The sequence below is a fragment of the Squalius cephalus genome (genome assembly GCF_949319135.1).
Source record: "Squalius cephalus genome assembly, chromosome: 10".
In the NCBI taxonomy this organism is placed as follows: Eukaryota; Metazoa; Chordata; class Actinopteri; order Cypriniformes; family Leuciscidae; genus Squalius; species Squalius cephalus.
In genome coordinates, this window is record NC_137131.1 from 15,874,174 (window position 1) to 15,895,356 (window position 21,183).

General features: G+C 38.2%; 1 protein-coding gene across 11 annotated transcripts in view; it reads left to right on the forward strand.

The window, feature by feature from the left end:
* sgip1a (SH3GL interacting endocytic adaptor 1a) overlaps positions 1-21,183 on the forward strand; it is an 82,023-nt gene that overhangs the window by 47,442 nt on the left and 13,398 nt on the right. For 4 of the 11 annotated variants that reach the window (XM_079883676.1, XM_079883679.1, XM_079883682.1 and 1 more), the window contains 13 exons: positions 1,407-1,469; positions 1,606-1,663; positions 1,830-2,008; positions 11,674-11,685; positions 12,808-12,819; positions 13,702-13,723; positions 13,884-14,037; positions 15,586-15,674; positions 16,183-16,272; positions 17,512-17,586; positions 17,948-18,709; positions 19,841-19,965; positions 20,329-20,482. In XM_079883676.1, the coding sequence (XP_079739802.1) occupies positions 1,407-1,469; positions 1,606-1,663; positions 1,830-2,008; positions 11,674-11,685; positions 12,808-12,819; positions 13,702-13,723; positions 13,884-14,037; positions 15,586-15,674; positions 16,183-16,272; positions 17,512-17,586; positions 17,948-18,709; positions 19,841-19,965; positions 20,329-20,482 (1,795 nt within the window). The remainder of the gene's footprint in view (positions 1-1,406; positions 1,470-1,605; positions 1,664-1,829; positions 2,009-11,673; positions 11,686-12,807; positions 12,820-13,701; positions 13,724-13,883; positions 14,038-15,585; positions 15,675-16,182; positions 16,273-17,511; positions 17,587-17,947; positions 18,710-19,840; positions 19,966-20,328; positions 20,483-21,183) is intronic. The other 7 variants (XM_079883680.1, XM_079883681.1, XM_079883683.1 and 4 more) reach the window with 4 other exon arrangements.

The window sequence follows — 21,183 nt, forward strand, 5'->3', positions numbered from 1 at the left end:
CACATACACACACACACACACACACACACGGAGAAGAGCCTAGAAGACCATCCGTTTATCAGTAAAGAATGACAAAATACCTTTTTATGGGTAATTTAACTATAAAATAAGCCTTGATTGGATTTAACAAAAGTAAAGTCATTTGCATTCTTTGTAAAGTAAAATGTAATTATCATCAAAGATCAACAACGGAAATATTTACCCACAAGTGAAGCACAATGGTTCATTAAAACGTTAATGCAAAAACTGTTAGGGCCCTATCTTAAACCCGCGCAATGCAGCGGCAAGCGCGACACAAGTGGTTTTTTTTGCTAGTTTCAGTCCGACGCAGTTATCATTTTCACGTCCTGCGCCACGTTGTTTAAATAGCAAATGCATTTGTGCCCATTTGTGTGCCCATGGGCGTGCTGGTCTGAAAACTAGGTGTGTTCTGGCGCATTGTTGGCACGTTGCTATTTTGAGGCAACAGAAATAGATTGCGCCATTGACCAACTGAAACCTGGTCTAAAGTCAATGGCGCAATATTTCTTTTTGTTAATTAAAGAGCATGTTAGTAATATGCGCCTATAGGCGGGTCCACAACGTGCGTAGACTCTGCTAATTAAACACACAGGGACGCACAGCAGCACACAAACATGTCAAATATTTAAAATAAAAGGATTACAATGTAAAAGATTATTATTGTGTACATAAAGATATGGTGAAATCTGGCTTGTCCCGTAGATGGTCTGCTTGCGTACTTTTACCTCGCACACGAGCAGTTCCGTTTGCGCTCTGGAGACGCCTTCTGTAAATAGCGAGTCTGCCTTGGCGCGAGCGCAACTGGCATTTAAAGGGAATGGGAGATGAGACTCTGATTGGTTTAACGCACGTAAATCCCAAAACACACCCATTACTCATTAAGAGAATAGGGACAACCCTTTTAGACCATGCGCCTGGCGCGCCGACCATTTTTCCCATCGTTAAACTAGCAAAAGTGGATTCGGACACGCCCTAAGTGAACTTGCGCCCTGTGCTTTAGACCATACGCTTAGAACGTTAAAATAGGGCCCTTTGTGTCTTTTGATATTTAAATAGTTTGACAGCCCTAGTTTTAATGCATCAGATAATCAGTGTTAATGTAAGCTTTTTTTTATGTGAAGCCTTATTTGAATTCGAGATTTGAAATGGTAGAAAATAATTCAAATTATGTCTTTATTTTCTTCATGATGGATGACCGTGACACAGGAACCCCAAGAGACTGAATCGGTACTGAATATAGAGACAGAAGTCATTTAGCTAGAAGTGAATACTCACTAAGCACCTGTAGATTCCCTCAGCGGTACCCCTAAATAGGCCAAACTCATCTCATCTAAATATCAGGGAATTTGAGTGATGTTGCTAAAGTTGTGTTTTGATTTGCTCAGTCACAGAAAAAGACCAATGGGGCTCCAAATGGCTTCTGCGGGGAGATTGATTGGGAGAGATATGTAAGTACATCTTTCAAGATACTCAGTAAAGCATATGACAGCTAAAGCTACTACATTAATGGCCATTTAATTTAAACTATCAAATAATACTACTGCTTCTGTGATTAAATCTCACTCCAGTTCTTTTCTTTTGCAGAACTCGCCTGAGGTGGATGAAGAAGGATATAGCATCAGGCCAGAGGAGGAAGAGGGAGATATCCTTTTAATTGAGCCATAAATGATTTTGATTTAATGTAGAAAATTTTGCCAATAAAAATTCATAATTATGTTATTTAATTCTTAAGAATGTGTAAGGTCTATAAAATTCATCCAGTGTTGTAATAATGGGAATTTACAACTGATCCCTTAACAGCCCTCCACCAGCCCCCAAAGAGAAGACTCACTTTTTCTCCTCCAGTGAGTCTGAAGAAGAGGAGGACCACCGCAAAAAGTTTAAGATCAAAATCAAACCCCTGCCAGCAGACGCTAACTTTGCAGCTCCCTCGGTAGATGAATTAAAAGCCTCCATAGGCAACTTAGCTCTGTCTCCCTCGCCTCTGGTGAGTCCAGCCAATGTTACCCATGAATCCCAAGCCTATGATATCATTTCTTGTCACTTTTTCTTCCTTAAACTTAACATAGCAGAGAATATTGTGCCATGTGATACTGTATGTCTTAATGGTTTTGTACTTTGTACTTATTTGGACATCCCTTACAAAAAGGATACTGTGAAAGTACCATGGTAGAATGATGCTTATATAGGGTACAATGGGGCTAAAGGCTCTCCCATAGTGTAGGAATGATAAAAAAAAAAATTGTTTTTATTAAATAGTCATGGATCAACATATTTTTTGGGGAAAACAATCATTGAAGTGGTTTGTTTTGCTTAAGATGGTGAGGCCGCCCTTTTACCCCCAGTACTGATACAAATACTTTAGCTAAAGTTTAAAGTTTAGCATACTATCTAAGTTATCTAAATAATCACTTCACTAAAGTTTGTACTATTTTCAGTTTATTTCGATAAGTAAAGGAAATGCATTTTTGTTTAATAAATATACCGTCATTAAAATGTTCATTTAAAAAAAAAAAAAAAACTTCTGAAAGCTTTGAAGGAGATTCCATAAAAATGCAATATGGCTTTTCAGTAGTAACAATAAATATGATGTTTTATTATATATGATTAACATCATAGTTTTATTATAAATATAGTGATTATCTCTAAGGTGGACAGCCAACTTATAAATGATATTAAACATCTGTCATGTCACCAAATGGAAAAGTCATCATGTTGTGCATTTATCCCCAAAAGCAGGGGCGTTTTTTTACCCCTGATACCATACTTTTACATATTCGTCTATTATTGAAAAACTGTTGATTTAAATCTCTGACAATTAAAAAAAATAAATAATAATTTTAGATAAATTTAGCAGAGATTGAACTTTGCACTGCTGCCCACAATTATATTAAGGATCAGCCTAATTTCCATGTATATATCATATTGTTATATTGTGAGTATATTGTAATCCTGCTTTTTCTGGTTTATGTCGACAGTAAATCAGTGCATGAAGTAGTTTGAGAGACACTTAAGCTCTATTCGGATGGGATTAATTTTACATGGAGAGATGGGGTAAAGTAATTATTAGAGCTTCTCAGTGATTTTAGTCCTGTCCGAATGTGCCATCTCAGTAATCAATGTCAGTAAAGATTACGGCGACTTTTACCTTCTGTAAAAAGTTTTGGAAAAATTACCTCAGGTAATGCTAATCCTGTGCGAATTGACCAGCTGTAAATATGTACGTAAATATTGCGTCATTTCCTGCTTAAAAGTAGTTTTTCAAGTACAGAGGCGCTTAAAGAAGCATTCAGTTGCGTTCTAGGCGGTGGGACAACCTCAAGTGTTTTCCACATACCATTCAGATCAAAAAGAAGATTGAAAGCACTTGTTAGAGGCACAAAACTTCTTTTAGCTTTTGGTAAGTGTCTATTACCAACAGAATCCAATCAGAATTTAATTAATTTAATTAATAAATCGTTCGACTGGACCTAACTGTTTATACAGTTTGAGATTTCTTATCCCGTGCGAATTGGCCATTACTATTACAGACGTCCTGTGATAAAATTACATTACTCCATCTACCCTTGTAAAACTAATCCCGTCCGAACAGGGCTTTAGTGTTTCTGTCAGTAAGGAGAGGAAACAGCTTGTAGCACGGATGCAGATTTTATATGTATTGTATAAGGATACTCATGAAAAAGAGGAAGTGCTTTAGATTCTGTATTAACCTTGTCAACTCAATTGCATATTCACATGATGACAAAAGCCACATGCCAAACTTGGCTAACAGTAGAAAGGCCTTTTTTTTTTTTTGTGGAGCCTTGCTTGTAGATGTGTGGATAATATGAGGCTATCTCACTGTGGAGGCTGGTGCTGGAGAGAGCAGTGTGAGCAGTTCAGATGGAGATGCATGCCATTTTAATAGTCCAAAAACGCCTACCTGCCATTTCACTAAAAACATTGTTGAGTTTCGGCAATCTATATAGCTGCATCCTGTTAGTTAAAGCTGTTTTTAGGTATTTATATAATGATATTTTTAGGTGTACCTTGAATATATGCTGGAAAGTCTTTGTGTATCCTTCATGCAGCATTCAGGAGATGAATATATATGTGTGGACAACACCTGTCTAATCATTCTCCACTGGCTCAAAACAGACTTATCTTGCAAAACAGTATTCAGATTAGCAAGATAATTTTATAAAGCATTTATGTTACAAAAGATTTGTTACAAAAGATTTTGTGGATCATGGTTTCCACAAAAATATTAAGCAGCACAGCATTTTCAACATTGATAATAATAATAATAAATGTTTCACCAATCATATTAGAATGATTTCTGAAGGAGATTTCTGAAGACCCAAGTAATGATGCTGAAAATTCAACTTTGCCATCTCAGGAACTAAATGACTTTTAAATCATTTAAAATAGTTATTTTAAATTGCAATAATATTTCACAATTTTACTGTTTTACTGTATTTCAGCCTTGGTGAGCATAAGAGACTTCTTTTAAAAAACATTTAAAAAATGTAACCAACCCCAAACCTTTGAACGGTAGTTTACATGGTAGTACAATGATACTTTTGGTACTTAGTGTTTGTGAATTCAGTTTACAATTTTAATAAATCTACTTTAGCCCTTCTGAATACCATACAGATGACTAGCTTTTGCTGATAACATTTTCCAATTCATCCATCAGATTGTATTAAATCATTTGATAACCATTAACTCACAAGCGAGAATATGCTGAGAACATCCGGTTCATATGGTGTGTGCGGTTAAGATTCCACAAAGATTATCTCTCCAAACCGAAGTATTGACTTTTAAAAACTTTTTTCATTGGTGACATCATCTGAAGTCTGTCTGACAGAGGTCATTCAGATGAGATATGGTGTAGATGAGTCTTATCTGACTCACTGAGTGTGTCTTTATCTGGAGTCAGAGAGAGTAGGAGTTTCAGGCGGAGTCTCTTTGACTAGAGTGTCGCTCTGTTCTCTCTCAATAATTCAGCTTGGAAACTGGGCACAATGACTCCGCTGCATAGTGCGGCAGGCCTACTGACAGGTAGGCATCCCGGCCAGAACGTGTCACAAGAAGAACTTACACGCTAAATTATTCATACACAGATACATGCAACTCTGTCAATGAGCTATTAAAGCCCTTTTTGTGTCTTGTCAATCAGTCTTGTCAAGCATTACTCAGATCTACAACTCAGGACCACCTACCTTTTCTTGTTCTGCTTTGTTCCTGAAATTAATTGGCACTCATATTGGTCTTTAGCTGTCACAAAGTAATTATCTTTTCTGGGGTTTTCATTAGCTCTTATTCCCAAAGTTAAATCTGCACGTCAATGAATTCCTCTCTCAGTATGCTGCTCAGTGAATGCTAATCCACAACCTTGAGCAGTTTTCTGAATGTTTTCAAACAGGTGAAACCTCCTGTCTGCTGTTGGTTGAACAAACACACAGCCCCAGCCAATTCACACCTTTGGTTGAGTCAGTGTTTTTGCATTTGCTGGGCTGAACAGAATGCTCAAGCAAACAGAGCTTTTTAAGATGTTTTTGAAAGTCCCTTATGCCTAGCCTGGGAAAACCCAGACAACTTCCGGCAAATTTAGATTTGTTCTACAAGTAGTCTGGCAAAGAGCTCATTCAAGCCCATTTCTAATCCGTCGAAATCGCGGCACCAATCAGAAACGTTGAGGCGGGCTTTACACGATGACGATTGCTCTGATTGGTTTTAGGTCTATCCAATTGCACCCAGAGGCATTTGAGCGACGTCCGTTGGTGAAGCCACCAACTTTTAAATGCATTATTATATTCAAATTGCAAACACATGAGGACAGTCTCCATGAAAGACCCACTGGCAGATGAACGTGCTACTACATTTCTCTCCGAAACGGTAGGAAATTAGATTTAATAGAGGATTTTAACTGTGACAAGATGATTGACAGGGCAGTTTACGTGACAGGATGCACGCGACAGATCCGTCCGATAAAGATGACAAAGTAGTATGTCCCAAAGCTTGCCTACTTTTTTGCTACACATTCAAAAGTAAATACCTTTTCTTCACAAAAAGAGTACATTTACATTTATTCATTTAGCAGACGCTTTTATCCAAAGCGACTTACAAATGAGAACAATAGAAGCAGTTAAACAAACAGTAGGACAACAAAATGCAAGTGCTATGACCCTTCTCAGTTTAATCTTACGCAGAACTTTTTTATTTTTTTTTTTTTTTATAGTTATAGAACAGAATAGAATAGAGTAGTAGAGAAAGTGTTAGTATTACTGGATCAAGTGCTGTCGAAAAAGAAGCGTCTTCAGCCGTTTCTTAAAAGTGGCTATGGACTCAGCCGCTCTGGTTGAGTTAGGCAGATCATTCCACCAGCAGGGAACAGTCATGGTAAAGGTCCGAGAAAGAGATTTTGTGCCTCTTTGAGATGGCACCACAAGACGCCGTTCACTTGCAGAGCGCAAGTTCCTGGATGGCACGTAAGTCTGAAGTAAAGAGTTAAAGTAAAAGGGAGCAGAACCAGTGGTTGTTCTGTAGGCAAACGTCAGTGACTTGAATTTGATGCGAGCGGCAACTGGCAACCAGTGCAATTTTGTGAGGAGAGGAGTGACGTGTGCCCTTTTCGGCTCTTTAAAGACCACTCTAGCTGCGGCGTTCTGGATCAGTTGCAGAGGTTTGACTGTGCAAGCTGGAAGACCGGCCAGGAGAGCGTTACAATAGTCAAGTCTGGATAAAACAAGCGCTTGGACAAGGAGTTGAGTAGCATGTTCTGATAGGAAGGGTCTGATCCTCCTAATGTTGTACAAGGCAAATCTACATGACCGGGCAGTTCTAGCAATGTGGTCTGTGAAGTTCAATTGATCATCAATTACCACACCAAGGTTCCTGGCTGACCTAGATGGAGTTATGGATGACGAGTCTAGCTGAATGGTGAAGTTGTGGTAAAGTGTTGGGTTGGCCGGGACCACGAGTAGCTCTGTCTTCGCAAGGTTTAGTTGAAGGTGGTGGTCCTTCATCCAGCCAGAAATGTCTGTCAGGCAGGCTGAGATACGATCAGCTACCGTCGGATCGTCAGGCTGGAATGAGAGGTAGAGTTGTGTGTCATCAGCGTAGCAGTGATAGGAAAAGCCATGTTTCTGAATCACAGATCCTAGTGATGTCATGTAGATGGAAAAGAGAAGTGGTCCCAGCACTGAGCCCTGAGGCACTCCAGTAGCTAGATGTTGTGTCTTAGACACCTCACCCCTCCACGATACCCTAAAGGACCTACCTGAGAGGTAAGACTTGAACCATTGGAGTGCGGTTCCCGAGATGCCCTTCATCTTTAGGATTGACAGGAAGATCTGGGTGTTAACTGTGTCAAAGGCAGCAGACAGATCCAGCAGGATGAGAACTGAGGATTTGGAGGCTGCTCTTGCCAGTCTCAGAGCTTCAATTACTGAGAGCAGGGCAGTCTCAGTTGAGTGTCCACTTTTGAAACCAGATTGATTGTTGTCCAAGAGGTTGTTCTGTGTAAGGAAGGAAGAGATCTGGTTGAAAACAACTCGTTCAAGTGTTTTCGCGACGAATGGAAGGAGAGATACCGGTCTGTAATTCTCCAGATGTGCTGGATTTAGAGTGGGTTTCTTAAGCAGTGGGGTTACACGAGCCTGCTTAAATGCTGTGGGAAAGGTACCAGTGTGAAGAGAGGTGTTTATGATGCGTACATACTTTTATGGCGTAGTGTAACTTAGGCGAATTGGGACGCAGCATATGGCTTTACACGATGACGATCGCTCTGATTGGTTTTAGGTCTATCCAACTGCGCCCAGAGGTATTTGAGCGACGTCTGTTGGTGACGCCCTTTTTGGAAATGATTTATTAATGAAGCTTTGCCAGACGATAGCTCAGTTACTACTGAGAATGGTCTGGTTTTAACCAGGCTACCTTATGCCCACCAAAGCTGCATTTATTTGATTCAAAATACAGTAAAAACAGTAATATTGTGAAATATTTCTACGTTCTACTTTTTAACTTTTCTATTGTAATATTTAAAAAAAAAAAAAATTATTTATTCCTGTGATGGCAAAACTGAATTTTCAGCATCATTACTCCAGTTTTCAGTGTCACAAGATCCTTTAGAAATCATTCTAATGTGAAGATGCTGCACAAGAAACATTTCTTATTATCAATGTTGAAAAAAACTGTGCTGCTTAATATTTGTGTGGAAACTGTGATATTTATTTTCAGGATTCTTTGAATACAAAGTTCAAAAGAACATGAAATGGAAATCTTTTGTAACAAATTTAATAGTCTACTCTCAATTTTGATAAATTTAATGCATCATTGACGAATAACAATTTCTTTAAATTCTTTAAAAACTTTAGTTTAGGGTCCAATTCTCACTATTAACTAGTTGCTTATTCATATCACTAGGATATTGGCTGTTTATTAGTACTTATAAAGCACATATTAATGCGCTATTCTGCGTGACCATATTCTAAATCCCTTAATCCTACCCAATACCTAAACGTACCAACTACCTTACTAACTATTAATAAGCAATAATTTGGAATTTATTTAGGCATAAGTCGTAGTTAAGAATTAGTTAATAATGAGAATTGGACCCTAATCTAAATTGTGACCAAACTTTTTAGTGCCCCCAAACTCTTAAACGGTAGTGTATATGCAGGAAATGTCAAATACATTTCTATGCACATTCTGAAAGTTATATTGTTTTAAAATGTTTAACTACACCCTGCTAATTAAATTTTTAGGAAAATCATCCTACAAATGGCTTACTTGTACTTTCTTTGTATTTTAACATCGAAATATTACACGTTCTTTAAGCAGACTTATTTTGACCTCAGTGACTGAAATCCACTTTGTCCAGTATATTGGAACGTCTGGCATTCCTTACTCATGAATTAATCATCAGTCACATGCCCGTCCTCTGCCATGGCAACCTGTGCGTATTTGTGTAACCATGGTGATGGATTAGCAATGAATACTCGACAGAAAAGTGTGAGCAAGGTTGAACAACAGAAACCATACAATAGTGATCGTGCTCTCTCTCATTTCATCAGAGGAGAGTGATAATTCATACATCTTGTTGTATTCTCTACTATACTTCACCTGAGTAGTCAGGGCAGAGATATTACATCCAGCCAACCATCCAGAACGCAGGGAGAGATAAATGTAACGGTGGGGTTACAGTCGAGCAAAAGCACAAAGGCATGGGGTTTCTTAATATAGCACACCTCTCGGCCAGGTGCTGGGTTCCAGCTGGTATTCATGTTTTATTGATAAGCTTTGCTTCTTTATTAAGCCTCTATGGGCAGTCATCCAACAAGAGTTAATAAAGCCACACATTGTAAACCCAGTGTGCTCAGAGCCTGTTTGATCATTCGACTGTCTTAATTCCAAGCTTAATGTTGACATGTAGCAAGCCAAAAAAAGTTTAAGAAAATGTTCACCCAAACTAACGGAAATGTTGCCGTTTATTCACCTTGAACTTGTTACAAACCCATATGACTTTTCTATTATGGAGTCCCCATGAGAAGAAATATTTTAGAGTGTCCAGAGTGCTTTTTCATTTTGGAGATTGGAGCTGTGAAGTGTGATGCTCCAAAAATAATTGAACAAATACCATTAAAAGGAGCCCATACATCTTGTTTGCTCTTTTATACATTTTCTGAAGGTGTTCAATAGTTTTGTATCAGGGAAAACACATAAATAGTGGCTAATCTAAAAATGTCGTCACTTTGCCATAGCCTTATTATGCATCATGCCTATACAGATGTATTGTTGTTTCATAAAAGAAATCTGGGAAATGCTTCAATATAAACTACTGTTCAAAAGTTTGGGCTGAGTAAAATGTATGTATGTATATATGTATACTGTATGTGTATACATATATATATATATATACAGTACATATATATATATACAGTACATATATATATATATATATATATATATAAATACATATATACATACATACATATATACATATACAATAATATATTAAATTCAAGTAAAGACATTAACATTCTATTTCAAATAAATGTTCTGTTCTTTTGAAGTTTCTATTCATCAAATAATCAGTGTTTCCACAAAAATGTTAAGCACCACAACTGTTTTCAACATTGACAATAATAAGAAATGTTTCTTGAGCTAAAATAAATAAATAAAAAGTGCATATTAGAATGATTTCTGAATGATTTCATGACACTGAAAACTGGAGTAATGGCCACTGAAAATTCAGCTTTGAAATTGAAATTGATTTACAGCTTAAAAGATGTTAAAATAGACCATTTAAATCCACACAAGATCCGATTTTTCCGCATCCGTTCTGAGCGACTTCCAAATGTGGTTTTAAATCAGATACATATTTGATATCTGGACATCTGACCTACGCCTAAACACGTTTATCCGAATTCCCCTTGCAAATCCAAGCCAACAAAAGGCGATGGCGACACAAAGATACTGTAGAGTTATAATGTTGTATAATGAAGCAGACGTGCCTGTATGAACCAGGACTAAAACTCACAGCATTTTTACTGAGGTGGAAACTTAATAGTTTAGAAATTGTACACAAACATAGAAACATTCATGAGCATAGAAGAGGTTTTCAATCTCTTTCCCCCGTAAATCTTTGAAATAACAGCTAAAATAACAGCTTTGCTACTGGAAGCTATTTCTCAGCAGTGAGGTGATAACGTCACTGTTTTTGTAAATAAACTAACAAACTTCACTACATACAGACACACTCAGGTAATGCACAATCTCTCTCTCAAATAAATGAAACCATGCTACAAAAATAACAAAGGAAAATTACCATTATTTTCCTCTCTACATCCGGTCCGTGAGATTTTGCGCTGCAAACATCCATAACCGCTTTTAATTTATCCATGCTGGCAAATAATCATGGCCACCCGACGTGAATTATAAACTAATTTTAGTATGGCCATTCAATACCTGAGGGTCAACAATGTCACATAGTAAAGCGATCACCAACAGAACTATTTTGGGCAGATATTGGATACCAGTTGTGTCTTAAGTGAAAGTAAACAGGCAGGACAGAAAATTGCATATGGTCATTAGGTCACATCTTTGCATTAAGACTTGCAGTGTAAACAACTTCTTTTAAAAACTTTCAAAATCTTAAGGACCCCAAACTTTTGAATGGTAGTGTATAATATTGTGTTCCATGGAAATATAAAAATCAAATATAAGTTTGGAACCACATGAATAATTGATAACAGAATTAAAAATTTTGGGTGAAACATTCCTTTGATGTGCTTATTAAATAGATTTTTTATATATTTAGTAGCGTTCACTCAAGCTATGAGTAAAGTCATTCAGGTCACTCACTGAGATCTTGATCTGTTGCCACGTTTGACTGATCTCCTTATTAGCGGAGATATATTATGTGCTGGAGGCGATATCTGTGGTTGACAGAAAAATTGACTGGGTTTGCACAGTGTTTCATCATACTGTAATCTGTGTTTGAAGACATTTCTGCCTTGTCATTCCTCTCAAATTCACGTGTAACGTATTTGTGCATGCTTACCAGCACTATACTATTGTAGATCGATAATGCTCTCTCTTCTTCTGTCTCTACCCTGCCTGTCTTTCTGTTTCTATCTGTCCTTACTCTAACGCTGGCTGATATAGAGGAATAGTCCGGTAAGCTGTTTATACTTTATCCTCTTTTAGAGTGGCATCTTCTTCTAACATTTCTCTTTTGGCATGGTGAAGTTTGCATGCATGGTGTTTAATATGACGTTAAGAACTGATCTAGGGTCAGTTTGTGTGTTTAGGGATGGACTGTTGGATACTGAAACAGGCAATAGACTGTATTGACTGTGTAGTTTGTACTTTATAGTTTCATTATAGATGATGGATAATGTCATTTTGCATCTGGTGTTTGTTTATGCATGTTTCACTTCAACACTTTTCCTCTGTTTATTATTTGAATGAGTGGGCCACCAGCCTTAGTCATCAGACCAGCTCTTATATTAAAGCACTTGGTTGCATGCCAGTTATTTGCTTGCCCACTCTTGGCTCTGATTGGTGGTGAGCATTGCTTACAGCCTATTGGATTAGACTTTGCCACTGGTACTGTACATCATTCCTAATCACTCAGAACTCACGGGCCACACTCAGACCGAACTCAGAACCCTTGTTCCTGGGCTTAATCCAACTATGATGGAGTGAGAATAAGGAAAAAAGAAATATAATGAAGTTAAATTAGAGTTAGAAAGAATAGATGTCCAAGGAAAATTGACTTTCTTGTCCTTTCGTTTCTACTCTAACTGTGAATTTGGTCCAGGAGTATTATGCATGACCACAAAATTTCCCACCGTATGGCGTATCTTTGAAATCTCTTTGTAGTGAGCTGAGCAGTACATACTTTCTATGCTTTTGGATCCTCTGAAGACCAAACAGTGCTGAGACAAGCAGTACTGCACAGGTGCAACGTTGGCAATACGTGCATAAATGGCATTTTTAAGAATTGCTGAAATCTGGATAGGTTTCATATATTCCATATCTTCCCGAGCTATATTATAATTTTATGTAATAAACAGATCAAAATTGAAGTAATTCACTCTTGAATTGTCACTGCCTTCATCTCAAAAAACTGATCTTTAATTGAAAATCATCACTAAAGCACAGCATAAAGGTGAACATAGTCTAATTCACACCATGCAGTTCAGAAGCAGAGGTTGCTTTTGATCGAAGTCTGTATTACTGATTTATCACTTTCTGACCAGGTGTCTCTTCTCTCTTCCTTTTTGCTGGTCACAGAGACGTAGCCCGGTAAGTGCCTTTTACAATTATTTTTCTGTTCACCAGTGCTTGAAACACTTTATGATTCAGTAGAAGCAGTCATACAGAGGGAGAGCTTTTGAATTTTAAAGATATCTATGTTATCAATTTAATGAAATAAGCAAAATATTACATGTTTAAAGAGACTTAATAGTTACATATGATGATATTTCCATATAAAGATGCAAAGGTCAGGACCAGTAAAAATTATTATTTTTATTTTCAAAGTTTATTAACTACTACTCTTTACAGACGTCACTTTTTAAAAAGCTAACATTAGCACTCTTATTCACTTTCTCTCCCTCATCTGTTCTTTTCTACCTAATAAAAGGCCCATGTGAATAGAAATAATGCTTACTTTTGTGCTATAGATCCATGACACCAAAAAATGCTTACTTTGGAAATCAAGCAAATGTCTTTTACATAATTTGTATGCTGGTTGCCGTAGAGCCTTGCATAAGCTATGTTAAAGAGTTCCTAATCTAAATACTGTATGATATCTATTATCTCACATTTTAGTCTAAAGAATTCCATTTTGACTTAAAAGGAAAAACAAATGCTGTGGTCTATTTGAAATTCATATCCACCATGAAGAACCTGTGATGTAATACCATTTATGACAGTACTATTTGTTACTAATGCATCAATGAGTCAGATAAGATTGTTCATCAGTCAATCATTGGAATTTTCTGTCAGCTGTAGAATGCATTATGAAACAGTAATTTACTGGGCATCAAGGCATTGGTTCTGTCTGAGTTTGACTCACCATTCCCTTGATTAAATTTACCCATAATGCACTATTTTCAGCTGATGAGCGATATGGTGTTATGAGCTTTTAGTCTTATGAATGTTTTGGCCTTCTGTCTGTTTCAGGGGCTGGCAAAAAGAAATCCCAGTAAGTACACTTAATACAATTTATTCTTAGGTTTATGAGTCTGTTGTCTTTTTAAATCTGACAATAAATAATTACTGGAATTAAATTGTCCTGTGAATATGGAAGTGTGCTTGCATATGTAGGAGTAGGTGTGTTCATATGAACATGATGTTATTCTCAGGTGAAGAAATTGCACGACCGAGACGTGTTGTTCCAACGCCCGCACCAGCTCTTGCCCCGTCTACAACACATGCACCTGCGCCTGCGCCTGCGCCTGCGCCTGCACCTGCACCTGCACCTGCACCCGCACCTGCACCCACTCCCGAGCCTGCTAGGTATCTATATGCACACTTACACACTTTTTGTCTGTTATTTCCAAGTGTATTATTGTTCACAAAAACTATTACAAATATGACAACTAGCAAAGGAAAAATTATATTGTTAACTAAAATAAAAATGAAATAAATGAACTTTGCAGAAGACCAAAAATTAAACTGGAAGTATAAATGTGTACTAAAAAAACTAAAGCAAATTACAGAGAAAATAATTTTTCAGCCAAAGCCGGATGGTCTTTACATAATAGATATATATATATATAACTGGTTGCTTTTAGGTGTAGGTAAAATACATTTTGCTGAAAAAACAAGTATGATAAATGCAGCAATGATGGTGTATTTATATTACATTTTATTGTCCGCAAGTACTGCAGTATGTAGTGTTGGTGTGAATTTTACAAAAAGAATGGTTATGTTAATGGTATTATTTTCAGTATGGTGCAGTTTCTGATAAAGTGCATTGTGTGTCATCATAGGTAGATTGAACAGTTTGTGCCCTAACTACAATTTCTGGAACTGAAACTAAATAAAATCTCATCTCAAAAAGTATTTATTTACCAATTAAAATATCTAGTTCAGTCATGAAACTCTAGAGGGCGCAGGCTGACAGGTCCTTTACATGCAATCCGCAAGCAATTACATCATTACCGCATGACACAAGCTGATTGGCCTCTGCTGATCCTGCAAGCCAATGAGATTGCTTGCTCAACATAAAAATAGTCTCTGGGGCTGAATCCGAAATCGCCCCCTAAACCCTCATTCACTATTCCCTACGTAAGTCCAGTAGTACTGTTCACTTAAAGAAGTGAATGAAAAGGAGTGAGTGAATTCAGACAGCCGTTGAGCGTACATCAGTTGTACACTCGTTATTGCAGTGCAATGTAATGTGGGATTGAATAAGTGCACTCAATAACATTCACTATGGTTTCAGACACCACTACAAATGGCTATCTCCTCAAATAACACCCGATTTGAGGGTATAGGGGGTGATTTCGGATTCAACCTGGTTCATTGTTTGCTGTAAGCTAGCCTGCAGCGTGCTATCAGAGTTCCTCTGAAACTTCCACCTCCCTTAGCTCCACCTGACCAGATCTGCTACAGGATTTGTTGTCTATTTATGCAATAGCAGCATATCTTACATGCTCACAGCAGTGTGTCTGTGTATCTATTAGCATTAGCAAATCCATACTTGCTCTGCAGCAACAATAATCAACAAAAGCAGCATCAGTGTTTAACAGACCAAATACATTAACATTGCCATGTTCAATAACATAGTAAAACTATTCAGAGAGTTAACATGATTGAACTAAGTAAAACCTCAATTGAAAACCAAAATACAAAACAGAATAAAAATAAAAACTAGTTACATTCTAAATAAAAAACTATGCATATATATAACCATGCTTGTTGCAACTTAGAGTCTTTTAAAAATAGTAGTTGTTTAACTGAGTCTAAATCACAAACTTTTAGAGTTGCAGCCTGAATGTGACTAGTCTGCATCTGTGTGGATGAGTCATGCAGATCTGGCTTAATTCTCCTCCATTTTAGTAATAAGAAATCTCCAGTGCCAGAGGATGCAACAGCCTTATTCGGCCCTCCACTGGAGACAGCCTTTGATGAGCAGAAGACCAGTGAAGGTACAGTATATCACCATATCCTTACCTCTTAGTTCTGCTCATGGATGTTGATCTGTCATTTACAGGGTCACTGAATTTTAACCATTCACAATCCACTACAAGCTGATCACGGCCCAGATTCTTTGTGTTACTTCATTCACTTGAACAAAATTTTTTCTGTCATATACAATATGTGTCTTAGGAGACTCACAGAGGGTATGAAGATGATGCTCATATTTCAGCTATAAGTATTTAAGAGTACTGTGTGTTTGCTTATAAATTCAGTACTGGTTTTTAGCTTTATGTAATGTGAACTATTGAACAAAACATTCATCAGTGCGTACTAGTTGTGTTGCCACCCACTCAATTCCATTTGCAGCAGTTGAGATTAAAACAATTAGATTTACTGGCCATTTATGACAGATATAGGGATAGATAAGTGTTGCATGGTGATTCCTTCCTCTCTGTGAGTCACACAGCTGTTAATTCTGCTCCCCATCAACTGTGTATCATGTCCTTTTCCATAAAGTAGCGGTGATAGAGGAACCTGGGGTTTGGGGTGCACCCCTGCCTGAGCAACACCTAGAATCCTCACTGGCAACACCTTTTCCTACAGGAAGTAAGTCATTGCTTGTGTGGCATGATTGCCATCATCCTGGTATCATAAACCCATAAGTTCCAAAATGGTGAACGGTCGACTGAATGGAAAAATCATAATTGCCTCCAGTTTTTTTAATTTTAACTTCCCCTTTGGCAGTCTCCATTAACCTACTAATTTCTCAAGTTATTAGCTATGAAAGCAATGAAGAGTCATCCAGATCATCCTGTACTCATGTCTTTTGGTGACGGTTTACTCAACGTGGCCTATTTTCATGTGTGTCTATGCTTAAAAAAAGCTAAATGATGCTGAGCTGTATCTGTGGGCTTAAGTTAAGCTTAAGGCTATGATTATAAATGAATGTTGGCCTTCTAATAGTGATATACATAAATATGTAAATACTAGGGCTTGCATGACTACTCATTTTTACTAGATGACCAGTTGTCTAGGAAAGTAGTCGACTGAGAACTGAGTCAGTATTTACCATATATCAATGACTCAAAGACTAGCTGCCTCAACGATCTGGGCAGCTGGAGAGTTTGATTACAGTGAGAAAGTTGAAATTGCAAAGTGCTTAAACTATTAATTTAACAAAGCTAATAACATGCAACTACACGGATGCAATTTATGTACAGAGGAATTAACTTTTTGTTGCCATATGAAACAGACTAAAGACTAGTTGTCGAACTAATGCAACTCTATTTCTCATTGCTAAAAACTTGGTATGTCAATTGAGTAAAATAAATAATTTCTAACCAGTCTTTGAAATCAGAATGAAACAGTAATGATATAAGCTTTGGTGTATTTTTAAATAAAGCACATTTATAAACATGTTAATTCTGAGAGCTCTAATAAAATCTTTTTTCTATCAAATTTTATATGGGCCTTTAAGCACCCTTGTGGCCCCCTGACGGTCCCCGGGCCCTAATTTGAAAACCCTTGAACTAGAGAACTAATCATAGAAATGATTGACTAATTGACTAGTATGTGCAAGCCCTAGATACACACTAAACAAATAAGTGATCCTTACATAAATTAACATAAAAAATGGTTTTATGAAAGTAGTGTGAACTACTAGGTCACAGAGAGTGAAGGGTTATCATAGAGTCTGAGCTATTCATCCCATGCCACAGTCCCTTTCTGTTGTCCCTGACTGCCTGAATGAGACCTTGCCTTTGCATGGTGCTGTGGGGCATGGAGACATGGCCTGGTGGGGGGTGTATGTCAGAGCTTATCTTAGCTGCACTAATGTCATTGCAGCTCTGCCTCCGCTTCCGCCTAAGAATGTGCCGACCTCCCCTCCTCCGATTGAATCTCCTGCTACAGAGCCTACTGGTAAGATCCCCCTCCACCCAGGCCTCAGATAACAGGGGTCTTATACTGCTCCTGAAGGGCCATTGTCCTGCAGATTTTAATGCCACTAATTAAGCACTCCTCAACCAACTAATAAAGGTCTTAAGGCATACTAGAAACTTCCAGGCAGGTGTGTTGGAGCTAAACTCTGCAGGACGTTGGCCTTCTAGGAGCAGGTTGGGACACCCCTGGTCTGTACCAATATTGGGCCCCAACAAGTGTGTGATTGGTTTGTTTTGTGCTTGTCTTTTATCCCTTGCCTTTTCATTTGTCTTCCCTTCTGTTTATGGCCCACTAATAACTCTTCTGTTCCTTTATGATATATGTGTGGTACCTGATGCAGATGTACAGAAAGAAGAGGAAAATTCAAGGCCGACCTCACAGAGGCCCTCTATAACTGATCTGGACAACATCTTTGGTCCAGAAGACTCTCCAAAACCTGGTCAAGATGCTGAAGACAAATGGGTCTGCTTCAATGATGCGTCACCTGAAAGACTTCCTCCCTCTGAAGGAGGAGAGCCAGCACCTCCACTCCCCTTATCTCCGCCTCTCCCAGCAGAACCAGCACCCCCACTACCTAAATCACCCCCTCCATCTGAGGAGCCGAACCTTTCTTTACCAAAATCTCCATCTCCTCCTGCAGAGCCGGCACCTTTTCCTCCTTCCAGTGAGTCACAAAGGGAAAGCCCCCCACCTGTTCCAAATGTTCCCAAAGACACCACTCCTTCTCCCCCAACTGTCCCGCCTCCTCCGGTGGAAGAGGCCCCGCCCCCACCGACACCAGATGATCTTTTTCAATCCACTACAGACTTTTCGTCATGTGCTCCTCTGACAGAGACCCGATCAGACTCAACTAACAGCCCGCCAACCATTGTAGAGACAAGTGTATGCACAATCCCTCCTCCCTTGGTTCTGAACCAAGAGGACAAGAAAAGCCCTGATGAGATTCCATCAAAAGAGGACCCCAGTGAGAGCAGCACTTCACCCAAAGAGATTTGTCAAGGACCACGTTCCACACCTCCTCCTCCACCACCTCCTACATACAGGGCGGTAGTGTCATCACCAGGGCCCATTCCTCCAGCTAGTACAGGTGGAAATGAAAGTGGTGAGTCTGATCTAAAAACAAAACAGTCAACCGGACCGGTGGTCACTGAACATTAATGGTTTAGTTCACCCGAAAATTAGCATTCTGTCATCATTTACTTACCCACCTGTATTTTGAAACCCGAATGAAGTTCTTTTTTTCTGTGGAGCACAAAATAAGTTATTAGCAGAAAGCTTGTCTTTCCACATGTTGAAAGTAAATGATAGCCATGGCTATCAAGCAAGATTTTCCAAAAGAAAAAAATGTCAGTGAATAGAATACTTCAGTCTGTTCCTCTCACAAAGCTATCACATGGCTTCAGAATACTTGAAATATAGAGCTACAGTAAAGTCATATGGACTTCTTTTATTATGCTTTTTGGTCCTTTTTGGAGCTTGACAAAGTTGGTCCCCATCCACTCTCATAATTTGAATGTGAGCAGCTCAGACATCTGGTAAACTTCTCCTTCTGTATGTCACTGAAGAACGAAAGTCACTCAGGTTTGAATGATGAATAATAATCAGTATTTAATTTTAGGTGAACTAACCCTTTAAAAAATGACAACCACCAATAAAAAAATCCACGTTATTGAATAAACACATTTTGATTTATAGAATATTCCCTTGGGTAATAAGCAGTAACAAAAGTTTCTGTATATTGAAAATGCATATAAATTCAGAGTCTGAATTTCAAGTCGTTCTGCTCTAGTCACCACCATGTAATATGGGTTTTTGCAGGAGAGCCTTCTTAGTAAGAGGCGTGAAGTGAAATATATCTGACAACTTTTTGCCTCGTTATTTTCTATATAGAGACATGTACATTCTCACCACTCTTGTGCATAATGGTACTACTACATTTTTGGGTTTCGTGTTTTAGCAGTGCTCTAATCAGAAGTGTCATGCATCTATTTTTATATACCGTAAGCATCTTCATTTTCAAAGATAAAAATAATGTTTTGTTTTCATTGTTTCCACAGTATATTCTAAGCTCATCCTGGCTTTCTATAGGTGATCTTTAAGGCTATTTTGATCAAGTATCATAACTTTTTTAATGTATTGCCATTTTATCCAAATTAGGTAGAACTCTTGAATGGGCTTGATGCATGTTACTGTTTGTATGGCTTTGCTTTAATGGAATACTCTTGCTCCACAGGCTCCTCCTCCCCTGTACGCCCATCTACCCCATTGGCTACCAGCAGCTCTCCCCCTCCCCCTCCCCCACCTCGGCCACCCTCACGACCCAAACTGCCTCCAGGGAAACCAAGCGTAGGGGATGTGGTACGTGATAACATAAAATTTTTTACAATACTTTCAAATGGTAAATATTACTGTCCCTGTTAGTTCCCTACAGTCTCAGTGTCACTGACCTTTTTATGACCCAATTCATTTTAAAAACCTTTATAGGGTGTAAGAACTCATTCCTCAGAAAACCAGACCCAGCCTTAAAGTTGACATTTACTACATATTTAGTTTTCATTCAATAAAATTCTTTATTTAATGAAACAAAAAACAAGGAACACTACCACAGGGTGCTCAGAGTAAATTTCCTCCTGATTACCTGACCAGAATGATAAACTCCTACTCTTTTGTTACTGAATATCCCCTTTGTCTATTCTTCCTTTTCCCTGCTTTTCGTATCAGAATCGGCCGTTCAGCCCCCCTGTACACTCGTCAAGCCCCCCTCCTCTGGCTCCACTGGCCCGTGCGGAGAGCACCTCTTCCATCTCCTCCACCAACTCTCTGAGTGCTGCCACCACTCCCACCGTCGGTAAAGAGCTCTCCGTGTCTGTGTCAGGTGTGACTCCATTTCCCATCATTCTCTCTGCTTTGCCATGCTGCTCTGTCTTTATGTGTCCGCTCTGGAAATCAGCCTTTCTATCTAGAATTAAGTGTAACAGGGTCCTCTGTTTCTTAAGGTGCCATAGTGCTCAGTTGTAATCACAGTTTTGAATTCACTGTAGTGATATTTTCACAGCTTTGTTTTAGTTTAGAGTAAAACAGTATGGTGATGCTGCTGATGCTGATGCTGCTGTTTAGTTTATAATACTGAAGTGAAATCTCCAGCATTCTGCAGTCATGTATTAGATCGCTGGAAATTATGGCGGACGATTCATTGCTTTGCTGAAAATATAGTTTTGCTTATCATAGACTGAATAATATCTTGACTATGTGTGCCCATTGTGCATCATTTTGTCTTGTGCGTGTTTAAGTGGAAATATTGCTGGGATTAATTGGATATTGTATAAATTCTATTCTATAAGTTAAATTATAATCCCTAAAATTCTTGTCTATCTGTATGTATCTTTACATTGTAAAAATAAACAAAGGCCTAAAAAGGCGTTTGACGATTTACAAAAAAAATTACTAACTAAAATGCATGTTTGCTAACTTGCAGTGACATATCTTAAAATATATCAGTGCCTTTGTTTTGTCTGAAGATGCACACCAGTAATGTTTTTTCTAAGGCACGTTTATAAAAGCCACTTAAATACTCTA